Source organism: Phyllobates terribilis, unplaced genomic scaffold (genome assembly GCF_046119375.1).
Source record: "Phyllobates terribilis strain yellow unplaced genomic scaffold, ASM4611937v1 Scaffold_2__4_contigs__length_985480577, whole genome shotgun sequence".
NCBI lineage: Eukaryota > Metazoa > Chordata > Amphibia > Anura > Dendrobatidae > Phyllobates > Phyllobates terribilis.
This window is the reverse complement of record NW_027362762.1, coordinates 154,268,833-154,292,389: the sequence shown is the minus strand read 5'-3', so window position 1 is coordinate 154,292,389 and position 23,557 is coordinate 154,268,833. Positions and strand designations below refer to the sequence as shown.

Sequence of the window (23,557 nt, the reverse complement as noted above, 5' to 3'; positions counted from 1 at the left end):
ACTGCGGCATTCCAGGTGATTTTAATTAAAGTACAAGCCATTAATGGAACTACACAGGACAATGTAATTGGATGCCCCGTAGGCAGCTTTAGTGCTTAGGGGAAGGACACAGCTTACTATTTCTTTAGGTAAATGAGGGGCTTTATTATATTTTGCAGCAGCAATACCGAGACCTGAACCCAAATACATTCAGTGCTGGCTTATAAAATCAGAGCAACACAAGCCAGCAAGACCTCAGTGTGGATAAGGATCCTCTGCTGAACTTTCATTTGTCCTGACTCCATCCACATTAGATCGGTGGTTGTCCTGAATAAAGAGTCAGATTGACTCCGAAATGTGTTAATATTAAACCATCAATTCTTCATCTCATCGTGGCTTGTCATTTAATATGCAGCACAGGATACTTCCATCACCCTTGGTACATAAGTATTTGCTGTAGACATTTCTGCTGCAAATACTAAACACAGCATAACATACACGTGTTTTTTGCCATGTTTATGGGGTTTTTTTGCATGCATTTTTGTTGCATTTTTCCCCCTTATTCATTAGAATAGGTGAAAAACGCTGCAAAAATGGTAAAAAAATTGACATGAAACTTCTTCAAATCTGGAAGGAAAAGAAAAGCAATGTGTGAATGAGACTTTAGGAATCTCATTCACTCTGCTGGCACTAAGAAATCCTTCAGATTTTGTGACAAAACTGCGAGGAGAAAAATGCAACAAAACGTGTGCACATAGGCTACAGTCACACGTGGCATTTTTGCATATTGTTTTCTGCATCCAAAATCTTCACTCTAGGCAATAAAAATTATGCTTATAGAATGCAGCAAATGGCTGTGTTTTTCAGGCGGATTACATGTGTGATTTTTAGATGTTAATAAAGTTAGTTTTATTCACCAAAAACGTTGCAAAAAACTCTCTCATCGCTCTCTATGGTCGAAAAAACGCTGCAAAAATACTGAAAGAAATGACATGCTGCAGTTTTTCAAAAATGCTGAAGTGCTCAAATTCAGTCAGGAAAAAAAAACAAGGTGTGTGCATGAGATTTCTGAAATCTCATAGCTTTTCCTGGTACCATAAAATGCAGCTTCTTTTATGCAGAAAAAATGAAGCAAAAGCACATTGCAAAAACACATAGCCTTAGGTTATGTTCACATGCAGCGATTGTGCTGCTTTTTTCTTACAGATTAAACCTGCTCTTTTGGCAGAAAAAAAACAGTGTTCATAACTCTCATTTTTCAGAATTTTTGCTGTGTTTTTTGCAGTGTTTGACAAGTTTTTGGGCCGCGGATTAAATGTGTGCTTTGTCTACAAATAGATTAGTTTTATTCATCAAAACGTTTAAAAAAATGCTGCAAAAAAACTCTGTTTCATTGTTTTACAGTATTTTTCACTTTCTCTTTGCTTTCTGTGGGTGAAAAAATGCTGCAAAAACGCTGGAAGAAATGACATGCTGCAGATTTAAAAAACACAGCAGTTTTACAATTTAGTCAGAAAAAAAAAGCGTGTATATGAGATTCCTGAAATCTCTCATAGCTTTTACTGTTACTATAAAAAGCTGCTCCTCTGTCAGCTGAGACACAGGTCTTGGGATCTGTTTCTTGAAACTGCAACCCATCCTCACACGTGCTGTTTCAATTATGTGACAGGGGCCATTTTGTTACATTCTTGGAAAACACCTTTAATAAATTTGACACATCTAATCGTGGCATGCACCTCACCAGAAATGTTACCTTTCTATGACTGAAGTAACATTTCTTGGGTAAGCAATGGCTCCACTTTTGTTAAGTTTGTCGGGTGGGTGTTACCATGTCTTGTCCCACCCTGCCTTGGCTCAATTTAAACAAGCTGGCTAAAAGTGGCCTGAAAATGTCATGTGTTGCAATTTTTTTTAGTGTTGCACAAAAATTTTACGACTTTTCAAAGTGTTTTACACTGGAATGGCATAAATATATTGATAATTCAGTGACAGTGTGACTCGTGACTTCTCTGGATAAGGGTGGCCAGGTTCTCAGGATAATATCCTGCTATCAAAAAGGAGTCAATCACCACAAGATTGCCACACCAAGATCATCACCATCTTTTTCATGCCTAGCAGAGCTGCTGTATAACATTCTTTTAGGCCATGGCCCCACTATCAGTATTTGGTCAGTATTCGGTCAGTATTTTTTCTCAGGAGTGGGAGCCAAAACCAGGTGAGGAACAATCAGAGAGAAGGTATAAAAGAAACAAGTCACCAATTCTGCATTTATCACCCACTCCTGGTTTTGTCTCCCACTCCGGAAAAAAAATACTGACCGAATACTGATAGTGGGGCCGTGGCCTTACCTGTATAATGCTTGCACATATAAATATTTAAGTAACCTGATATAACAATTCCCAGGTACAAGCAAACACAGGCTGGTAGCAATGTCCTCATGCAGTTTATTTAGGGAGAGGATTAACCCTGTGTTATCTTACAATCCACTTCCAGAAAACTTCACTATCTCTGACATCTGTAGTCCTTTTTTATCTAGACCAGCATCCCAGCAATCTTGGTCTTGCATCAATCTGACGTCAGTGTGATAAGTGAGGGGGTCTGGCTGTCCTGCTCTCCACATGCAGAAAGTGTCTGAAAGCTGTAACTCCATTCATTCCTTCCTCAGAACAATGAAGCCCTATGTGCCTAAAGCTGTGTGTCACCGAACCTTTTTTTTTTCTGGATACAGTAAATTTCCCTGCAGGGATGCTGCTGGATTTTTATGCTGTCTGCAGTACATGAATGCATTATAGTAAAATCCAACAAGCAGGGTCCTTTATTCTCCTGGTTTATATGTCATTTTGCAATATTATTTTTTTATTTAATTAAAGCATACTGATCATCAAGTCAAAAGTGTTTATGCCTATGCTTATTTTATTCTTGCTATTCTCCTGAGTATTCTCAGGTTTTTGTTTTTTTTTAATCCGCCATATGGTTCCAGAGATACAGACCTTTTTATTTAGGGCTAATTTTTATGTTCACCACTTTTGATCTGATGACCGATCCTTTTTAAATGGTTTGGCTCATCTACTTTAATGGATAGAATTGTAAAGATCTTGCACAAGTAATTTTGCAGTCTAACATCTACCTCTTTTTAAAATTCCTCTCTGTACTCAAGAACGGAGGGATTTTTAATTCCATTGTTTGCTGCTCAATGCATGTGTTACTGGCCACCTCTGCTGTGTCAGAGGTGTCCGATTCCCTAGGCAAGAAGCATGCACTTGGAAGCTCTTTGCTTAAGGCCTCATTCAGACATCTGTTTTTCTTGTGTACGAGAAAAACCGACTGATTGATTTGATCAGAGTGTGGTCTAAGTGTCATACATTTTTCTCATACGTGGAGAAAAAAAAAATAGTTCCTCCAGCTTCTCCTATGTCACAGGACATGAAAATTGGACGGCGTTCAAGTATGGTCCAATTCTTCGACTTTTCCACGGACCAATAAACTTGCATTGCCAATTTTGATCCGACCCTCGAATCAAAATCAGGCATGTCTCCACGATTTTCTGTGGACTGCTCGGTCTGCAAAAAATGACAAATATGTGAATGGCTCCACAGACTATCACAGGTATAAGTTCTATCCATGAAAATCCAACATCTGATTGAGGCCTTAAAGTTTGCATGCGCTGCTCTGAAGCCGATCTGTCGCCCTATGTTCCTACAATGCTACAGAGGCAAAGCTGCCCATACTTACTGCCTGGGAGAGCCCAGAGTTCAGACCATCAGCCCATCCATGCTGCTAGTCTGAAGTGCATTGGGAGACGGGAAAAGGGCATTGCTGAAAACAGAAAAAATAAACCCTTTAACGGGAATTCCCACACTGCAGTTTTTGTTGCAGAAATTTCTACAACTGAAAATAATTTTCAACTCATCAGAAAGGGGTTGTTTTAAATGAATGGGTCCGTTCCAGAACTTTCAGCAGCAAAATGTACAGTAAATACGCACATTCCTACTATCATGGCTTTCCTATCGTAAGAGACTGCATCGCAACACATTGTGTGGACTCCCAGGGTCATGCAAATGAGTGTATAAACCGATGTGTTATCCGACAGCACACTGACCCATGTTATTCAATAGTTCTGCTCAGAGGAGTGATTCTTTCCTTCGTCTGACTGCCCATGAGGATAAAAAAATTGCAACTAAAAATGCACTATTCCCTTACGAGTCTCAGATGAGACTCACATATTCAAGTCTATGGGTGCGAGAAAAAAAATCTGATCCCAGACAGACCATCAGAGTGGCATCTGATTATTACGGACACATTTCTATTTTGAACCTAGAAAACGGTATGTGATCATGTACATGGTTTACATGTAGCTGTATGAAAACGGATCACACAGAGATAGCACACGTATGTCACATGGACATAGAAAAACAAACATACGGATGACTCATGCATTAAAATAAAAAAAATCGTCCAAGTTTTCATCTGCAGGCAACCTTAGGCCACATTCACACGTTCAGTTTTTTAGCTCAGTATTTGTAAGCCAAAATCAGGAGTGGAACAATCAGAGGAAAAGTATAATAGAAACACGTCACCACTTCAGTATTTATCACCCACTCCTGGTTTTGGCTTACAAATACTGATGTAAAATACTGACCAAATACTGAAAGTATGAATGTGGCCTTACAGTTACGTAAAATTGCCCCTGAATGGGTTTGGATGCTTTAGTCCAGAAAAAGCTCCATATCTGACCATGTGTGTTATGGTAGCTCACATCTCTCTTTCGTTCGCGCTCGCTCTCTCTTTTACAATTTGCTACCCATTACCACAGAATACCCCGATGCTGTATATAATATCAGGATTTGTAAGATGGCATATAACAAGGCTCAGCACCTCACGCCGGGGTTCATCACGTCTTCTGTAGTCCATCATTAGGAGACGCCAGCATTGTCCCTTTCTCCATTACCTCCTTCCATTAGGTCTCTCTTTTTCACTCCTACCTCCACGTGACTTTGATGTGAAATCAGTTTACCTTTCTCTCCAGTCACACGTGTGATTTAATTAACAGCTTACCAGAAACAAAGCGGTTTAGGATAATTGCATTAAGCATCAGCCTGTGGGACTTTGGGTTATTAAGATGCAAAATGAGAGAGAAGAGAAAACACACATAGAAAGAGGCCTAATTAAATCCACATACAGCACAGAAAGAGAGGATCTGTTCATTGAACAAAAAGGAGGTGGGGAGTGGTGCAGCTCCGCCGCCCCTCCTCTGGCAGTGGGGAACACCCTGCAGCTCATTTAGGAGGGGCTTTTCATTGGAGTAGTTTTTGGGTTTTTCAAAGTCAGCTTGCATCCTAGCAGCTCCCACTTCACATGGTCCCTTCTCCTGCAACCAAGTAAAGAAGCCTTCAGTAGACAGCCATGCAGAGCCTCCAGGAGACCCCCGTCTTGCTGTCAGCCTGCCTCCTCCTTACTTTCATCTCTATCCATGGATTTAATTTGGATGTGGAGCAGCCGGCGGTGTATTCTGGACCAGAAGGCAGCTTATTTGGTTATTCCACGGATTTCTACTTCCCGGATAAAGAGAGGTTAGTTCTAGTGATCAATACCAGGAATTACCCCGGGGTCTGAATATTTCTTGAATTTACCTGTTATTTATATAGCACCAACATATTCTGCAGCGCTGTACAGAGAACTTCTCACTTTTGTCAATGTCTGTCCCCATGGTGTTCACAATCTAATTTCCCTATCTCAGACAGACCGAGACCTACGTTAACCCTTGGCAGCCTCTGTTGGCTCTTGTCATTGTGTTGTTAGGCTGTTCACATCCTTCATAAATCCTGTTGGCAAATAAGTGTGAAAAAGCCCGAGTGGAGGTGAGCCGGCTGGGTCATGTAGTTCTCCTCGCTCAGCTTGCTGACATTCTGTGTATTGTCTGATCTTGGCAGAACTTTTGAGTCTTTTTGTTCTTCTGTTGCCACTCTGTATCATCCCGCCCCTGATTCTGTTCCGTTACTTACACACTCCCTTCCATAGTCTCATTTCCCTTCTCTCCCCACCACCAATACATTTTTTTTCATGCCTCCTCTCTTGCAGACATTCCCTTTACCTTCTCTCCCCTCTGTGTATTTTTTTTTTATCGATTCACACTCTTGTATGTCTCTGCCCCCTCCTATTACTGCTTACTAGTAAACTCCTAGGCAGTCCCATCTTTTGTGTCTGGATTTGGAGAGGGATCCTGCTCTCCCCATCTGTTTGATATTACCTGGTGATGACCCAACTCCCGGTTTCCTGTAGTTTTTTAGGTACAACTCGAGTCTGTGAGTGAGACAGAATATTTTACTGATGGCTATAAATTCACATTTTGGCCCGAATGCTCTGATCCTATTGGCAATTGTTTAGTTGTGTTATTTATATGTAGTGACTCCAAGCACTACTGGGCAGCGGCAGGCATTAAAGTGGCAACTGCCCTCCTGCATTATTTATCCTTTTTTTTTTTTTTTTTTTTTTTTTTTTAATACTCTTCAGGGTTGCTTCACACTGGTGGAAAAGTCTGCAGCACATCCGTGGATTACATTGCGTGCACCGTAAATTGTCATGCTACAGATTTGAAAATATCCACGGCACGTGGGTGAGACAGATTGCAATCTGATCCACATGACTGGTACTGTAATCTGCTGCAGCTTCTGTGTGCAGTACATGCAGGAGCGGACATACCTCTTGGGCCCCACAATGGTAAGGGGGCCACTTCTACCTTCAAAGCAGGTGGAGTTGTGCATTATGATGAGCTATTGGACTGCAAAGGGCCCACATATTCTTGCACAGGGGCCCCTTCTGTCTGTGTCCATTTTTGATTACATGTGGACATTGTAGACTGGAGGGGGGGGCCCCTGTGCAAGAACAGTATATGGGCCCTTTGCAATCTAATAATAATGCACTATTCCACCCGATTTGGAGGTGGATATGGGCCCCCCACCTCTTGGGCCCCCGTGTGCCTGCACTGGTTGCACCAATGATTTTCCCGCCCCTGTGTGTGGATACACCCTAAATCTCTTCTATGAATTTCAATAGAGCCTAATGGTTGCAGTCAAAGAGAGACTGTCAGCACATCTGTTTTAATATTTGAAGGCCGTATTATGGCTGTGTAGGTGCTGTCTTCTAATATAATAACTATTTTGTAGAGATCTGATGTGCCCGTCGTGAGATATCTAGCATAGAATAAGTATGCAAATCAGGCCGGAAGTGCACTGGAGGCTTCTGTGACACGTCCCAATGCACTTCCAGCTTGATTTGCATATGTATTCTATACTAGATTTCTCACGACTGGTACATCAGATCTCTACAAAAAAAAAAAAAAAAAAAAATCATATTTATTGGGGGATAAGCGCCTTAATAACCATACCACTACTTCCATAGGTAAAAAAAGTGGCAATAGGTTCAGTTTACCGCACCTATAGCAAATTTAATCACACTTAATGCTCATCTGTGGGCTGTAATATAATGCAATGACTCATACCTTGTAAGAACCTTAAAGGAGTGGTCATCTATCCCTAACCCCACAATCCTCATGATGACCCATTTAGCCCTTTGATCTGGTGCTACCAGTGTATACATGGCTGTGCCCAGTCAGCTCTCAGTGGGCGCAGGACCTCTGAGGGGAGTAAGGGCTTCTCCATACAGCTCAGAGCCACATGAGGAAAGTGAGTAATAATGTTTAACAGGACAGCGCTTCCTGAAACCGGACACGCAGCAACAGTGAGGATTGTGTCCAGCCCCTGTATGGCACCCACAGGAATCTGTTCACTGAGATAGTACAGGCGCTGTGAATGGGAGCCTACCATATGTACAGTGCTAGACAGGATCTATATGTGATCTACAATGTATTATAGCCGCTGAATAGCACTAATGTGTTTAGCTAACAAAATATTTTTTCAAACATTAGTCCTTCTAAATCCTCCTTTATCAGCAGTAATTGAATATTTGCATTTTCAGATATTTGTCTGATGCTCTTCTGGAGGACACCTAGGTAGCCGCATTAAAAAGGTTACTTTTTGACGTGGTGTTACTCTCGCACCCTTCGTAGTTTGCTGATCCGCCAAAGTTGGTGTGAAAGTCGCCTTTGGCTGCAACTTTAGCGTAAATTTCCACAGTGTTTGGGGTCATTCAGATGACTGTATTTCTTGTGTTTTTCATGGCTAGAACTTGTACCTATTATAGTCTATGGAGTTGTTCACATATCTGTGTATTTTTACGGACAAAGTCATGGAGACCTGTCTGCTTTTGATCCCATCTGTGTTTGGTAGAAGTTTGAGAAACCTCCATCAAGGTTTGTTTTATTGCATCTGCGAAAAACTTATGATTCTCTGACCAAACTTCTATGGTAAAAACGTACACATTGACCAATGTGACGCTCTGATGAAAAACGACTATGAAACTTGGACTGTTTTATTATATTCAAGAAAAATTATCGACATCTGAATGAGCCTTTACTCTAAGGCTGTGTTCACATGTCCTGTAGTCACTTGATGTGGGTGGAAATTTCTTAAGTCTTTTATTTGCCTGCAATACGTCTTTTAGCTGGATCAAAATCCATGGCCTGCACAACATTTTTGTCCATACCAAAAAAAACCAGTAGCAACTGGATGATATTTTTTTTTATTTATTGTCCCTTGCCAGGGACTTTTGCAGTGACTCATGAGTCATGCAGGGAAAAAGAGACTTCCTGCTACTACATAGCTTAGATCAGGGTTCCCCAACTCCAGTCCTCAAGGCCCACCAACAGGTCATGTTTTCAGGATTTCCTTAGTATAGACAGCTATATTCTGTCAGGGTCCAGCTAGAATCTGTAGCTGGCTGAAGATTCACGGTCCTCGCTCTCTGGCCTTGAGACGAGGAGCGGGTCAGAGTTAACCAGTGTCTCTGCCCGGTCAGGGTCCTGTTCTAAGAAGGCCTTGGAGGGGAGCAGAGGAGATGGGCTCCACAGGCAAAAGGATCCCAGGGGGATACGGACGGAGTGGAGTCGCCACCTGTATTCTTTATTCTGGCCTAGCCAGAGGGATTCCTGCTGCAAAAGGGGTAACCGGCCCCCTGATATCTGACTTTGTCACTTCACGTCTCAGAAAAGCCCTGAGGCGTAGTGGATCCCAGGGGGATACGGACGGAGCGGAGTCGCCACCTGTATCCTTCAAACTGCGTTTACCCAGTGGGACCCGGCCTTACACCACGTTCATACCACACACAGTCAGGAGAAGACTCCGTGGGAGAACTTACTAAGGAGAGAAACACACCAGTGGGGTCTCGACAGGTGCTCCTGATCTACCTGGGAAGTGCTGAACCCCCTTCCTGGTGGCCGCAGTATGCTGTGTGTAGCAGAGAGAAGCTTTGCGGCTGAAAGTGCATCTAAAGTGAGTAAAGACCCGGATGACTTCATTCACCGCCTCCGCTTGTTTATTCCCGCGCGGCACTGCACCCACCATACCTCCACACCGTTAATCAAACACTGCCCTGAGGCCTACTCCGCCTGTGGGGAGTATTACCAACCAAGCTGCCAGAACATCAGCCTCAGAGGACTGTTGCAGCGCTGGTGGCCTTCACCAGAAACCACAGGTGGCGTAGTCGAACAACCACTCGTCCAAAAAGCCCATTTTTTTTCAGGTGACAGCCCTGGGCACGGGATGGGTCAAGGCCACGACTGCATCCCCGCAACATCTACACTGACCCGGCTCTGAGTAACCCCACCGCTCAGGGAGGGCGAGTCAGACATAACCTACAGTGCCTACAAGTAGTATTCAACCCCCTGCAGATTTAGCTGGTTTGATAAGATGCAAATAAGTTAGAGCCTTCAAACTGCAAACGAGAGTAGGTTTTATGAACAGAAGCATAAATCTTACAAACCAAAAAGTTATGTTGCTCAGTTGAATTTTATTAAATTTTTAACATAAAAGTGTGGGTCAATTATTATACAACCCCTATGTTTAATATTTTGTGGAATAACCCTTGTTTGCAATTACAGCTATTAATCGTCTTTTATAAGACCTGATCAGGCCGGCACAGGTCTGTGGAGTTATCTTGGCCCACTCCTCCATGCAGATCTTCTCCAAGTTATCTAGGTTCTTTGGGTGTCTCATGTGGACTTTATTCTTGAGCTGCTTCCACAAGTTTTCAATTGGGTTAAGGTCAGGAGACTGACTAGGCCACTCCAACACCTTGACTTTTTCCCTCTTGAACCAGGCCTTGGTTTTCTTGGCTGTGTGCTTTGGATCGTTGTCTTGTTGGAAGATGAAATTACGACCCATCTTAAGATCCTTGATGGAGGAGCGGAGGTTCTTGGCCAAAATCTCCAGGTAGGCCGTGCTATCCATTTTCCCATGGATGCGGACCAGATGGCCAGGCCCCTTGGCTGAGAAACAGCCCCACAGCATGATGCTGCCACCACCATGCTTGACTGTAGGGATGGTATTCTTGGGGTCGTATGCAGTGCCATCCAGTCTCCAAACGTCACGTGTGTGGTTGGCACCAAAGATCTCGATCTTGGTCTCATCAGACCATAGAACCTTGAACCAGTCTGTCTCAGAGTCCTCCAAGTGATCATGAGCAAACTGTAGACGAGCCTTGACATGACGCTTTGAAAGTAAAGGTACCATACAGGCTCGTCTGGAACGGAGACCATTGCGGTGGAGTACGTTACTTATGGTATTGACTGAAACCAATGTCCCCACTGCCATGAGATCTTCCCGGAGCTCCTTCCTTGTTGTCCTTGGGTTAGCCTTGACTCTTCGGACAAGCCTGGCCTCGGCACGGGAGGACACTTTCAAAGGCTGTCCAGGCCGTGGAAGGCTAACAGTAGTTCCATAAGCCTTCCACTTACGGATGATGCTCCCAACAGTGGAGACAGGTAGGCCCAACTCCTTGGAAAGGGTTTTGTACCCCTTGCCAGCCTTGTGACCCTCCACGATCTGGTCTCTGATGGCCTTGGAATACTCCTTTTGTCTTTCCCATGTTGACCATGTCTGAGTGCTGTTCACAAGTTTGGGGAGGGTCTTAAATAGTCAGAAAAGGCTGGCAAGAGATCTTTAATCCACACATGTGAAGCTCATTATTCTTGGTGCCTGAACTACTTCTTAATACTTTAGGGGGACCAAACAGAATTCTTGTGGTTTGAGGGGTTGAATAATAAATGACACTCTGAATTAACTTTTAACGTTTTTAAAAAAACAAAAAAAACAAAACAAAACAAAAACAATATTTACTGCAGTGCATTTCCCACTTCCAGGCTGATCTACAGTACAAATGTCACAATGCCAAGTTAATTCCGCATGTATCAACCAGCTAAATCTGCAGGGGGTTGAATACTACTTGTAGGCACTGTATATATTGTACGAGCACCCACATAGTCCCCTCAATTAACAACCAAAGCAATCAATCTATGGGGCCTTCATACATGTAAACCATAAAAAAAAATTCTCAATTTAAAAACAATTCATAAAGACATTAGTGATGAGCGAATGTGCTCAGATAACGTGTTATCCGAGCACTACAAGATACTAGGATAATACTGTATATTCGAGTCCCTGCGGCTGCATGTTTTGGTTTTTGTCTGTTAGACAACCGCAACACTTAAAACAGATGCGGGGATAGACAGATAACAAACAGGCAATCTTCCCTATAGGGCCTGAACAGTTGTGTACTTGGCTTAACCACTTTCCGACCTGGTCAGTAATAGTACGCACCAGGTCGGGAAGGCCGGTTCAGCGGGGGCTCCGGCGGTGAGCCTGCACTGAACCGAGCACATGTCAGCTGATTATTACAGCTGACATGTGCCCGCAACAGCCGCGGGTGGAATCGTGATCCACCCACAGCTGTTAACATGTTAAATGACGCTGTCAATCTCTGACAGCGGCATTTAACTCGCGCTTCCATGAAGCGTGTCTTAAGCCCTGCCCATCGGTGACCACCATCACGTGATCGCTGGTCACCAATGGGTGGGCATGACAACCCAGGGTCTACAGCAGATGCCTATAGTTGTCATGTCTCAATTGTTATGAGCACCACCTAGTGGTCAGCGCTCATAGCAAGTGAGCATTTCTCCTGCATACAAGCGATCGGCTCATTGCTTGTATGCAGTAGAAGCAATCAGACAACTGCTGCTTCTAGTCTCCTATGGAGACTAGAAACAAGCAAAGTGTTTAAAAAAAAAAAAAAAAAAAAAAAATGTTTTAAAAATATTAAATTAAAAAAATTTAAATCACCTCCCATTCAAAATAATATATATATATATATATATATATATATATATATATATATATATATATATATATATATATATATATATATATATATATATATATATATATATATATATATATATATATATATATATAATATTTGGAATTGCCCGATCTATCAATATAACAGAATTAATCCGATCAGTAAATGGCGTAACGAGAGAAAAATTCTAAATGCCAGAATTATGTATTTTTTGGTCGCTGCAACATTGCAGTAAAATGCAATAACGGGAGATCAAAACATCGGATCTACCCCAAAATGGTATCGATAAAAAAAACGTCAGCCCAGCGCACAAAAAATAAGCACTCGCCCAGATCCCAAAAAAATGGAGACGCTACGGGTCTCAGAAAATGGCGTTTTTTTTGTGTTTTTTTTTCCATCACTTAAATAAAAAACAACCTATACATGTTTGGTGTCTACGAACTCGTAATGACCTGGAGAATAATGATGGCAGGTCAGTTATAGCAATCAGTGAACGTGGTAAAAAAAGGACCCAAAAAACAACTGTGGAATTGCATTTTTTTTTGCAGTTTCACCGCACTTGGAATTTTTTTCCCGTTTTGCAGCACAAGATATGGTAAAACCAGTGAAGGCGTTAGAAGTACAACTCTTCCCGCAAAAAATAAGCCCTCAAACGGCCATATTGAACGAAAATTAAAAAAGTTCTGGCTCTGGGAAGAAGGGGAGCAAAAAATGAAAACACAAAAACAAAGACACAAGGTCGTTAAGGGGATAATGGCGTCTTCCTCCGACGCTTTTTCTCCTTCTTTGGTCATTAAGGGAATTCCTTCAATCAGGACCAGAAAAGGAGACTATAAGCCGAACTGCATTGAGGAGAACAGTTCACAGGTGCAGGCAATATGCCCCTACATACAATAGGAGTCCACACACAGCCCCTACATTAAATATGAGCCCCCCCATATACAGTATGAACCCACACATAACACCCTACATATAGTATGAGCACCTCCATAGCTACCTACAGTAGATATGGTAAGCTCACACAGCCCCATAGATACAGTATGAGTGCCCACATAACGCCCTTTATATAGTATGGATCGTCCCCTACATACAATGACACCAGTCCCCCAATATACAGTATGAGCTCCCTACAGACAATGCCACCATACAGTATGAGCCCCTACATGGCTACAGTAAGAACCCTCACACAGCCCCATAGATACAGTATGAGCGCCCCATAGCTCCCTTGATACAGTATGAATCCAAAAAGTCTCCTACATACAATGACACCACACAGTCCCTGTACATACAACATGAACCCCCACACAGCCATATACATACAGTATGAGTGTATGTGTGTGTGTGTGTGTGTGTGTGTGTGTGTGTGTGTAATTAATATTATGAATGAGCCCCCACATAGCTCCTTGCAGCCGCCCAAACCCACAGGATAACCTTAATCTGTAGCCCCCAAGATAATGTTATGCAGCCCCCGTGGTCGCATACCCTGCAGCCCACTCTCTTGCAGAACAGGAAGTTATTTGCTTCTTACCATCACCAGGAGCTGCCAGCAGGAGGAAACAGGAAGAAAGAGAGCACAAGACTAGCAGGGGGCGGAGCCAGCAGAGCACCACAGGAGCTGCAGTGCAGGAGCCAACAGACGGGAATCCCAGGGGCTCTGCGTGTGAGTACAGCAGACGTGGGCATGCAGAGTGCGCTGCGTGTTCGCGTCTGCTGCATTGTCCTGCGGGCGGGTGGCGCACATAACATTATAATGAGGGCAGTCTGGCCATAGGCCCCCTTGGAGCTCCGGGCCCCGGGTGGTAGCCCAGATTGCCCTCATTATAATCCGCTTATGTATGTACCATATGTTGCCTGTTACTTAATAATGGTGTTTTTTGTGTAAATTTGTTCGTAAAATATTATTTACCGGATAGGTGAATATTGTTCTGGCGATGTAGCTCCTACCACTGTTCCTCCCACCTTCGGCAGAACAGGGAAATTATGACCACTGTTCTTAAATCTATGCCACTGATTAATGATGCAATTAGATCAGCCTGTAACTGGTGACCGAACATTTTATTTTTATTTATTTTATTCGCTTATATAGCACCATTAATTCCATAGCACTTTACAGACATTATCAACTCTGTCCCCATTGGGGCTCACAATCTACATTCCCTATCGGTATGTTTTTTGGAGTGTGAGCAGAAACCGGAGGAAACTCACTCAGACACTGGGAGAACATACAAATTCTCTACAGATGTTGTCCTTGGTGGGATTTGAACCCAGGACACCAGCGCTGCAAAGCAACAGTGCTAATCACTGAGCCATCGTGCTGCCCTTGAAACACTTGACATTCGTAGGAACACTTTTTTTCCTGATTGTCACACAATCGCCTTACGAACAAACAAATCGCCCATTTGTTGGGTGATCAGAACTTTTACGCTGGAGTAAATATTTAACAAGATGCTGTATGGAGACAGAACCACAATAACTATCATTTTGTCCCCATCATTGTTCGTCGGTCCGTGTAAACCGGCTCTAGATGACTTTTTCATCGGCCTGAAGTCTGCCTGTGTAAATGCATCATAAGATGACCAAGTGCTTCGATCGGCTATTGACGACATTCCTGTATTCCAATGAATGCATGAATGAAGCTGCAAGGTGTGTGAGATTGTCCACTTCATTTAACTATTCTGGGCTCAAGCTTGGGGGCAAAAAAAGATCTAAGTTCACTATTCTAGCAATCGGTGGGGGGTCTTTCTATGGATAATTGGTCGTTTTTGTAGACTGAGAAATCTTTAAATCCTAAAAATGATACAAACTTAACAAAGACCAGTTTCTGTTCTGACTCTTTCCTTTCACATGTTAAATTGTGTGTTCATTAATATCAAACTATGAGGTTATGCTTACTATATTGGGTATTTTATATTTTTCCATTTTTAGCATCCCACAATTTTCTATTGAAGCTTTTAAACTTCTTTGAAATTCTTGACCACATAGGATTGGTCTATTCCTGTGGGTAACGTCTCTGAAGTGGTAGAAATAACTGAACCCCAATCTGTAATTCTTTGCCACAAAATTGGTATCTTAAATTTGAAGTAATGATGAGGGTAGAGATTTTAAGAATATAGATCTGGCAGTACATGGCTTCTACACTTCTTCTTTTTTTTTTTTTTTAAAAGATTTTCATATTCAACAAAGAACAGACTTGGAAAAAGGAATAAAGATTAGCAGATTGCAATGAAAACAAAGTAAATTAGCTTTGATATGTATGTATGTGACGCGCCCCTGGGCCTGTGTCGCGCTGCGTTGCGCACGCGGGAGCTTACCCGGAGCCGGATCTCTTGAGGGTTGTAGTCTCGTGGCGGTGACCCGGTCCGTGCCCAGGGAGTCAAACTGAGCGGCGATGTAACAGCGGTAGATGCAGGACGACTACGCCACCCGTTGAATGCAGCTATGGAGCTGCCGCTGCAGGACAGTCCGCTGAGGCCGGTGGATGGATGGTGCAGCGTAGATGGTATAACCCCCAACGGGAGGGGTATGGCCTCAGGGCAGCAGATGTGGATGATGGGGGTAGCAGGAACCACTCAGAGACGGTGCGGTGTAATTCAGGGTCTTTACTGGTAACAACGATAGACCCTCCCGGAGTACTTGCTAGTGAACGGGGCCTGGTCAGTCCTTGAGCAGATGGGATCTCCCCTGGCCAGGCGGAGTTGTAGGCCTCCCAAACTGACTGTACTCTTCTGGCTACCTTGCTAGAAGCGGATATAAGTAGCCCACGTCCCTGAGTGTACCGTGTGGTGCTCACCCGTATGGCCGGTGACTCGGGGCCTTCTAATGGCTTCCGCTCCACGATGGCGGTGCTGGTCCCACGCGTGTGACCGTGCCTTCGGGTTTCTGGGCCTGAGGACCTGAAATCCCCTGCCGGTCGGCTTCTGCTGCTGGGTAAGAGTTAGTCCCCACAGCCTCGGACGCCGGGTCCGGTAAGAAAGCTTCTCAGTCAGGGCGAGCTCTGCAGCTGCCAGCCCCTGACTCGTGGTAGTATTGCTTCTGCTGTTTCTTGTCTCTACTCTCCTTGACTGCTAACCCTGCTTCAGCCCCGGGTTTATATAGGGGAAGTTCTTCCCCTCCCAAGACTGGGCAGGAGGTGTGGCATGCACAGGATCCCTGACCAAAGGACCTCCCACCTGCTCTCAGACATAACATTACATTACTGTGGAAACCAGACCCCTGGGGTGCCACATATGTATATGGGGGATACATACAACTAGACAAAAGGAAAGGGGGATGAATGAGTTGGGGCTTGAAGGGTGGAAGGAGATATGACCCAGCAAATAAGGTTCCTAAATATTCAGAAGTACCCAAAAGGTGTCCCATGGGGACCAAATGAGGTTGAATCTCTTAACTGTTTGATCATTCAGAGCAGTGCGATATTCGAAATTTCTGGTATCTTTGATCCTTGTGATATCAAACATCTTGCAGCTGTCAATATGTGTTGATGTCTAAAGGCCCCGTCACACTTAGCGACGCTGCAACGATCCCGACAGCGATACGACCTGTCAGGGATCGTTGTTGCGTCGCTATGTGGTCGCTGGTGAGCTGTCAAACAGGCAGGCTCACCAACGATCAGGGGAGCAGCGACATCGTGGAAAGAATCTTTCCACGATGTCCTGCTCCTGGTTACGAGCCTGCTGAAGCAGGAGCAGGCTGGTAACTATGGTAATCATCGGGTTACTAGGGGCACACACGCACCTAGTAACCCATTGTTTATCATGGTTACCACTCTGCTACAGTGAGCAGGAGGTTACCGCTCACTTTAGCAGGCTCGTAACCATGATAAACAGCGGGTTACTAAGTGCGCGTGTGCCCCTAGTAACCCGATGTTTACCATAGTTACCAGCCTGATCGCTGCTCCCGCTGGTCACACACAACGATGTGTGCTGACCAGCGGGAGAGCAACGACCAAAAAATGGTCCAGGACACTTTGCAGCGATCAGCGACCTCACAGCTGGGGCCTGATCGTTAGAAAGTGTCACACATAGCGACATCGCTGGTGCGTCACCAAAACCGTGACACAGCAGCGATCTCGCTAGCGATCTCGCTATGTGAGACGGGGGCTTAACAGTTCTTTTACATATATTTTGTTGAAAATATTAAGGAAAAAGTGTTGATGATCTAATGATGGGTCTAGATCAAAGACTTGACTAATCAAAGTTTGTACATTTTGTCCAGAATGGTCTTATCAGGGAGCAGTCCCGAGATAGATGGATCTAACTTATGTAGAAGCTCAGGGGTGTGGTACCAGAAGTGGAAGATTTTGTATTTGTCCTCTTCTATAAGTGATACAAGATGCTGAAATGACTGCTCTAGACTATACAAATCTCCAATCAGCATCGCTCAGGGCACTATTCAAATAATTTCCCCATTTAAGCATGTATAGATGCCTAGTCAAGCAGTTTTGGGCTTCTACAATTTTAAGGAATGTCCACGAATAGACCTGTAATGTGATTGGCGCTCCATGTAAAATACTGGGATCCTTAAAATATATATATATATATATATATATATATATATATATATATATATATATATATATATATATATATATATATATATATATATATATATATATATATATATATATATTAAATATAAATAAATATAATATAATATAATTTTTTAGTTTCATCTGAATATCTCCTCTGTAAAGAGAATGAGTAATGACGCACATGGGTCTTTCTTAGACCCGCCAGGTCGTTTATCTTTCGGCCGCTACTTTTCTCTTGTAGAGATCAAGACTACAATTCCTCTTCCTAGAGGGTCTGGGTGCATGCTTATTCTGGCTGGCAGCATTTTTGACAGGGAGCAATAAAACATATGACCCTGGTTGCTTTACTACTTCTTTGGGAATGTACTTTATCAGTACAAAATGATTGATTTTTCTGCACAACATACATGGGTTATTTTCTTTTCTTTAAACGTTGGCCACTTTTTTTTTTTTTCCCCAGAATCAGCGCTTTTAACCCATTACTTGCCATATTAGTAATTTTCATTTTTTGTTTTATTGGACCTAATTAGAAAATCTTAGTGGCTAGAAGCAAAAAATTAGGAGTCCCATTAAAAGGACATTGGTAGATAATGGGTTAATAAAGGAGGGGAAAAAACCTGCTATGAAGCATAATGTAGTCTTGTGCTTTTTAAATATAGACTAGTATGTGTTATCTCTAGCTTCACATTGGTGGGATCAGATTAGAAAGGTCTAAAAGCCCTTTTAGATGAGCCGATAATCAGTAACGAGTCTTCGCTAGACATCTCAATTAGGTTTAAAGCCACCGCCAATAATTATCAGCAATCACCCAATGAATAAGCAAAATGCTCATCCATCAGATTGGATCGTTGATGCCGGCATTAAAATTATCGTCCTTGGGAGCACATCGTCCTGTGGTTAAGAAAGCTTGTGCTGCCGCCAATGATATTCTATGCGCACTGAACAATCATTAAGAAACACTGAAACGATTTAGAGTAGCAGTAGCTCTGGGTGGGGCCCCCTGTGCCTTACCTCCCCCATCCCCCTCCTCGGTAGCAATGCTATTGATTTCCTATACATGGAGAGATGGCCATCAGTCGAACCATAGTTTGTCCGATGGCTATATGACGTGTAAAGCCAGTTAGACACTTGTCTGTTTGTCAAGATGCCCTTTTCACATCTACAGTATACACCATTTGCAAAGATTACAATTAGAACCAAGCAGAAACTGTTTTTACGATGCCAGTTTTATTTGTGAATGGTTTACCCATTAGCTTCTGATCTAATCCAAGTTTACTCTTAAAAGCAAAAAAGCTCCAATAAAGCTATTTTCATCCTTTTTAATTCAGCCTGTTACGTTTTTTTTTTTTCCTCTGGATATGCCACAAATGTCTGACTTGGATGTGCTACTGTTTCCATTCATTTCTATATGAACAAAATTTAGTCCGCTTTCTGGCCAGTTTAGAGCTCCCATATGAACTAATGGAGAGGTGTGTGTGTGTGTGTGTGTGTGTGTGTGTGTGTGTGTGTGTGTGTGCTCCCACTCTATCAGGGGTGGGGAACCTCCAGGCCACTGGCAGATTCTCGGGGACCGCAGTGCTCAGGCCAGCAGACCAGTTTGGCTGGTCACCGAGCCTTAATTTCTTCTTGCACGCAGCGTTTGCTACAGTTTACTACTGAATGGTGGGGTGCATGCAATGAAGGATTGTCCTGACGCTGGCTAGTGCTAGTGTCAGGATGAGCTTTGTGGGCAGAGTTGGTGTGCGATACGCTCCCGTCCCACAGATGAAGATGGCAGTGGCAGCCTCCGTGTCTCCTGTGATGTATCTGCTCCAGCCTCCGTGTCTCCTGTGATGTATCTGCTCCAGCCTCCGTGTCTCCTGTGATGTATCTGCTCCAGCCTCCGTGTCTCCTGTGATGTATCTGCTCCAGCCTCCGTGTCTCCTGTGATGTATATTTTTAAGTTGATCATTTTACATATTTGATTGATGGTATAAATATCTAAATGGCACTTGGCAGAAAAAGGGTTCTCTGCACTAGATAATGGCTCTAATCGGATCCTTGTTCTTGGGATAGATGCATGTTCCACCAACAGAATTGCATCTGTCTTAAAATTGACACATCCTATGGGCATCCTCTTTAAAAGTTGTCAGATTGACAGGGACTGGTTTATTTACTCTTTTTTTAATGGATAACACGGAAATCTGCCTCTGTGGTGGAGCAGACATTTATTACATGGTCGCCTATTTATTTTAAATGTGATAACAGATGATATTGAGCTGTAACTTCAGCAGTTTCCTATGGGAAATAAAGGCAAGGAACATTTTGTGCTAGTCAATTGTTTTCTCATAGGAAAATGTTTTAAGTTGTGGCATGATTTTGCCATTACACTACATTTCCACAATTCTTATTTGCTGAGTTTTAGATGTTAAAACCAAAGAGCAAAACCAAAATGAGTATAGACCCTGTAATAGTACATGTAAATAACAACATAGGGTACTTTGGTTAAAGGGAATCTCACCCCCCTGGGAGATATGACCTCTAATATGGGCATACAGGTTATAGAAATGTAAATCTATACATACCTGTATGTCCCATATTAGCTGTCTGCAGAGAAATGTAGTTTTATAAAATCTGTTTTCATCTTCTTGGCGCCCAGGGGACTCCAAGAAATCCCCGCCTATCTGCTTATTTTGCATCTTCCCCACCCCTGCACATCACAGGGCCCTGTGACGTGACATGCACTCTTCTCATTGACATCCCGCTAACATCAGGAGCACTTTTTATTTTTTTTATTCCTCCCGGCCCAATTTTTACCTGCAGTGCTGTAGTGCGCAGGCCCCCTGACTCGCCAAAATAAGCTGATGGACGGGGATTTCTGGGCTTCCTAAGGTGATAGGCGGGGATTTCTTGGCGTCTCCCGGGCGCCAAGCAGATGAAATCCGACTTTATAATACTATATTTCTCTGCAAGCAGACCGTTAATATGGGACATTTCTATCACCTGTATGCCCATATTAGAGATCTGATATCTCCCAAGGGGTGACAGATTCCCTTTAACCCTACTTTGCTCAAAGTGTAAAAGCCATCCCACTGCAACAAAGTGTACCCACTCGGGATGAGCCTTTCCTAAAATGCCTAGCTCAACGAAGTGTCCAGGAGCTAGGCATTTCATCTATTCAGCTTCCTATGGGCAGGTGTCTGAACAGTTGTGCTTGTATACTGCTCTTCCCTTATCTCCAGTCTTGTTGGCTGACACAAGGTGAGGTTTTAATAGTAGAGATGGGGTAGGACTGTTCTGATTGGGTACACCTTGTCATGGCAGGATGGCTTTTATACTTTTTATTTCTTTTTTTTGTGTTAACTAAGAACACTTGTTATTAAAATTTTACTGTCTACTTATTACAGTCAGTACAAAAATATTCATCTGACACCTGTTAAATAACCAGGTTGGAAGCAAAGGTACTTGGTCCCGCTCACCTCCCACCCACCCTAAAGAATCCTATTTAGATGAGCGGTAGAGTACTCCCATAAATTAATGTCACACGTCCCATTGAGAATGCATTACGCAAAACGTGTGTCAGGGAAGCATGGTTGGCTAATTTTTTCCTCCCTTTTTATGGGTAAGCAATACATGCCTTACTAAGCGGCATGTCATTTCAGGTTATCATTTTGCTGTTAAATGCTCTCACCACTTTATATATGGACTGTTCACATGATCCATGCTGGTAGTGGCGATATGAGATTTTTTTTGTGTTTAATGCTATCCCCACAATTTCCTATTTATACCAGTATGCTTATCTCTAACAGTATTAACGTCTATAAATAAACTGTTTTTAATTTTGTGGGTGGTTTGTGGCTACTCCGTTTTTGGGTTTACTTATTACAGTGTATATGCTCATTCTGTTTTTATTCTTGTATTTTGCATGTGAAATGGCCACAGTGGTGAATGTGTTCCAACACATGACTTGTATACCAACTTTTATGCTCTGGCTCATTTGTTGGCTTTGCTGAGTTTTTGATAAGTGCAGTAAATCTGCAACCTCTAAATTAGTTAGTTTACACAGTGTATTAGAGAGAAAAATCAATAGAAATCCCTTCCAGTTTGCTGTTACTGTATGATGCTATGCCATGGGAACTTAACTTTACATAGGCCTTGCTGAGTAACTAATAGACTATATACTTTTGAGTTTCCTAAACTGCTTTTATTGATTAGTGCAGGTAAATGAATTGTGTTTATACTAAAGCACCACTCCAGCTGTATGTGTGAGATATGTATGTAGTATATATATTATATTTTTAGCGCTGGAGTGCAGTTACTAATGGCAGGGATCTTGCCCTAGTAATATATTTACCAGGTGCTGTCTTCATCTGCTATCGGCGCCGCTCCAGTCAGACCGTACTAGGCCCTGCCGTTAAAGGGAAGCCGACATGACAAGGTTTAGGTTAGGAAGTAAAGTGATGAGGGGGGGTTATGCGTTGAAAGTTAATAAAAAGAGGTGTTGGGAGAGGTCACCAGGTGGGTTGATTCCAAGGGGAGAGGGTTTTTTTAAGGTGTTGTCCATTAGCTAGATGGCAGCCATTTTAAGTCACAGCCAAAGGAAAAGGCATCTCGTTCATCATTCTCTCTGGCAGCTTTAGAGGTAGTCAGTGGATGCCACGCTACAGCAGCTGAAAAGTGCTGGCAGTGTCCGAGAAAGTGAGTGGCTGCAGGTACCAGTGCGTAGCCTGCAGCAGGGGGTCGGGGAAGACCAAACCCTGCCCGAGTTCACCTGCCACTAAGGGCTAGTCCTTCAGCACGCCTAATTGCAGAAGAAACGTGTTGGGTTTGGCACTGCATCAGGAGCCTCTTTCAGGACCCTCTGGGTCGGGTCAGATCAGGGGCTTTGAGGATTATCCTCCATTTAGTTATAGTTAATTTGTTCTTGTTTGTTTTAATAAAGGCTGGTGTGGCAAATTTAATCCATCCCAGTGTGTAGCCGATTTTAGAGGTGGGGGTACGTTCGTGGTAACATAACCCATGACTTGTGAATACCCCTTGCCAAGTCCCAATCTGCCATCTTCTGACTCGCTGAGAGTCAGAGGTAAGTCACAAGCTCTCAATGGAAGTCTCAGGGCCTTGTTCTAGCTCTCATACTCTCTCACATTAAGTAGTGACTTCCGGATCACCGAATAAACACTGGAGCGATCCAACAGGTAACAACATGCAGAAGACTGACCGAAGTGGCGCTAATAACAGATGAAGATGGCGGCTGAAGTGTAACAATAGGGAAGGGAACTTGCATTACTAACACCACCCCTGCTATAAAACAAAAATGAATAAAACTCTGGAGTGGTGCTTCTATACAGGCTGTGTAGAATCTCGAGAGATTTGGTAGAATGGAAGCATGTGTCTGCAGTTTTGCCATGACTTACTACATATTATTGTTCCAGTTGCCATATGCTGTTTGTTCTGTTTTCACTAGGGTGGTCTTGGTAATGATATCTGCTTAAAAGGTAGTAAACCATATATGTAGCTACAGGGGGTGCAGAGGTAATAACACCTGCTGCCTAAGAGACCTCATCAGGAATGTCATATACGTGGGGGAGGGGATTGGTTTAATGATTTTTAATTTGGGGCTCTATAACCTAAAGCAAAATGATGCCAACTTGTATTTTAGGACCCTAGGGCTAATACGATAAATTGTAGCTAGAAGATTAATTTGAGTTAAAGGGAAAATTCCTGGATAGTTTTATTGCAAGAAGGTTTGCTCTCAGAAACTGATACTTTTGATGAACATTTCTCAAACTGTGCAGTTTACAATTGTCAGAATTACTTTTT

At 43.0% G+C, this 23,557-nt stretch overlaps 1 protein-coding gene across 1 annotated transcript in view; it reads left to right on the top strand.

Annotated features, from left to right (window-relative positions):
* Positions 1–5,266: 5,266 nt before the first annotated feature.
* Positions 5,267–23,557, top strand: part of ITGA5 (integrin subunit alpha 5) — a 122,685-nt gene continuing 104,394 nt past the window's right edge. Inside the window, exon 1 of the mRNA XM_073663161.1 lies at positions 5,267–5,549. Within this exon, the coding sequence (XP_073519262.1) occupies positions 5,383–5,549 (167 nt within the window). The 5' untranslated portion in view covers positions 5,267–5,382. The remainder of the gene's footprint in view (positions 5,550–23,557) is intronic.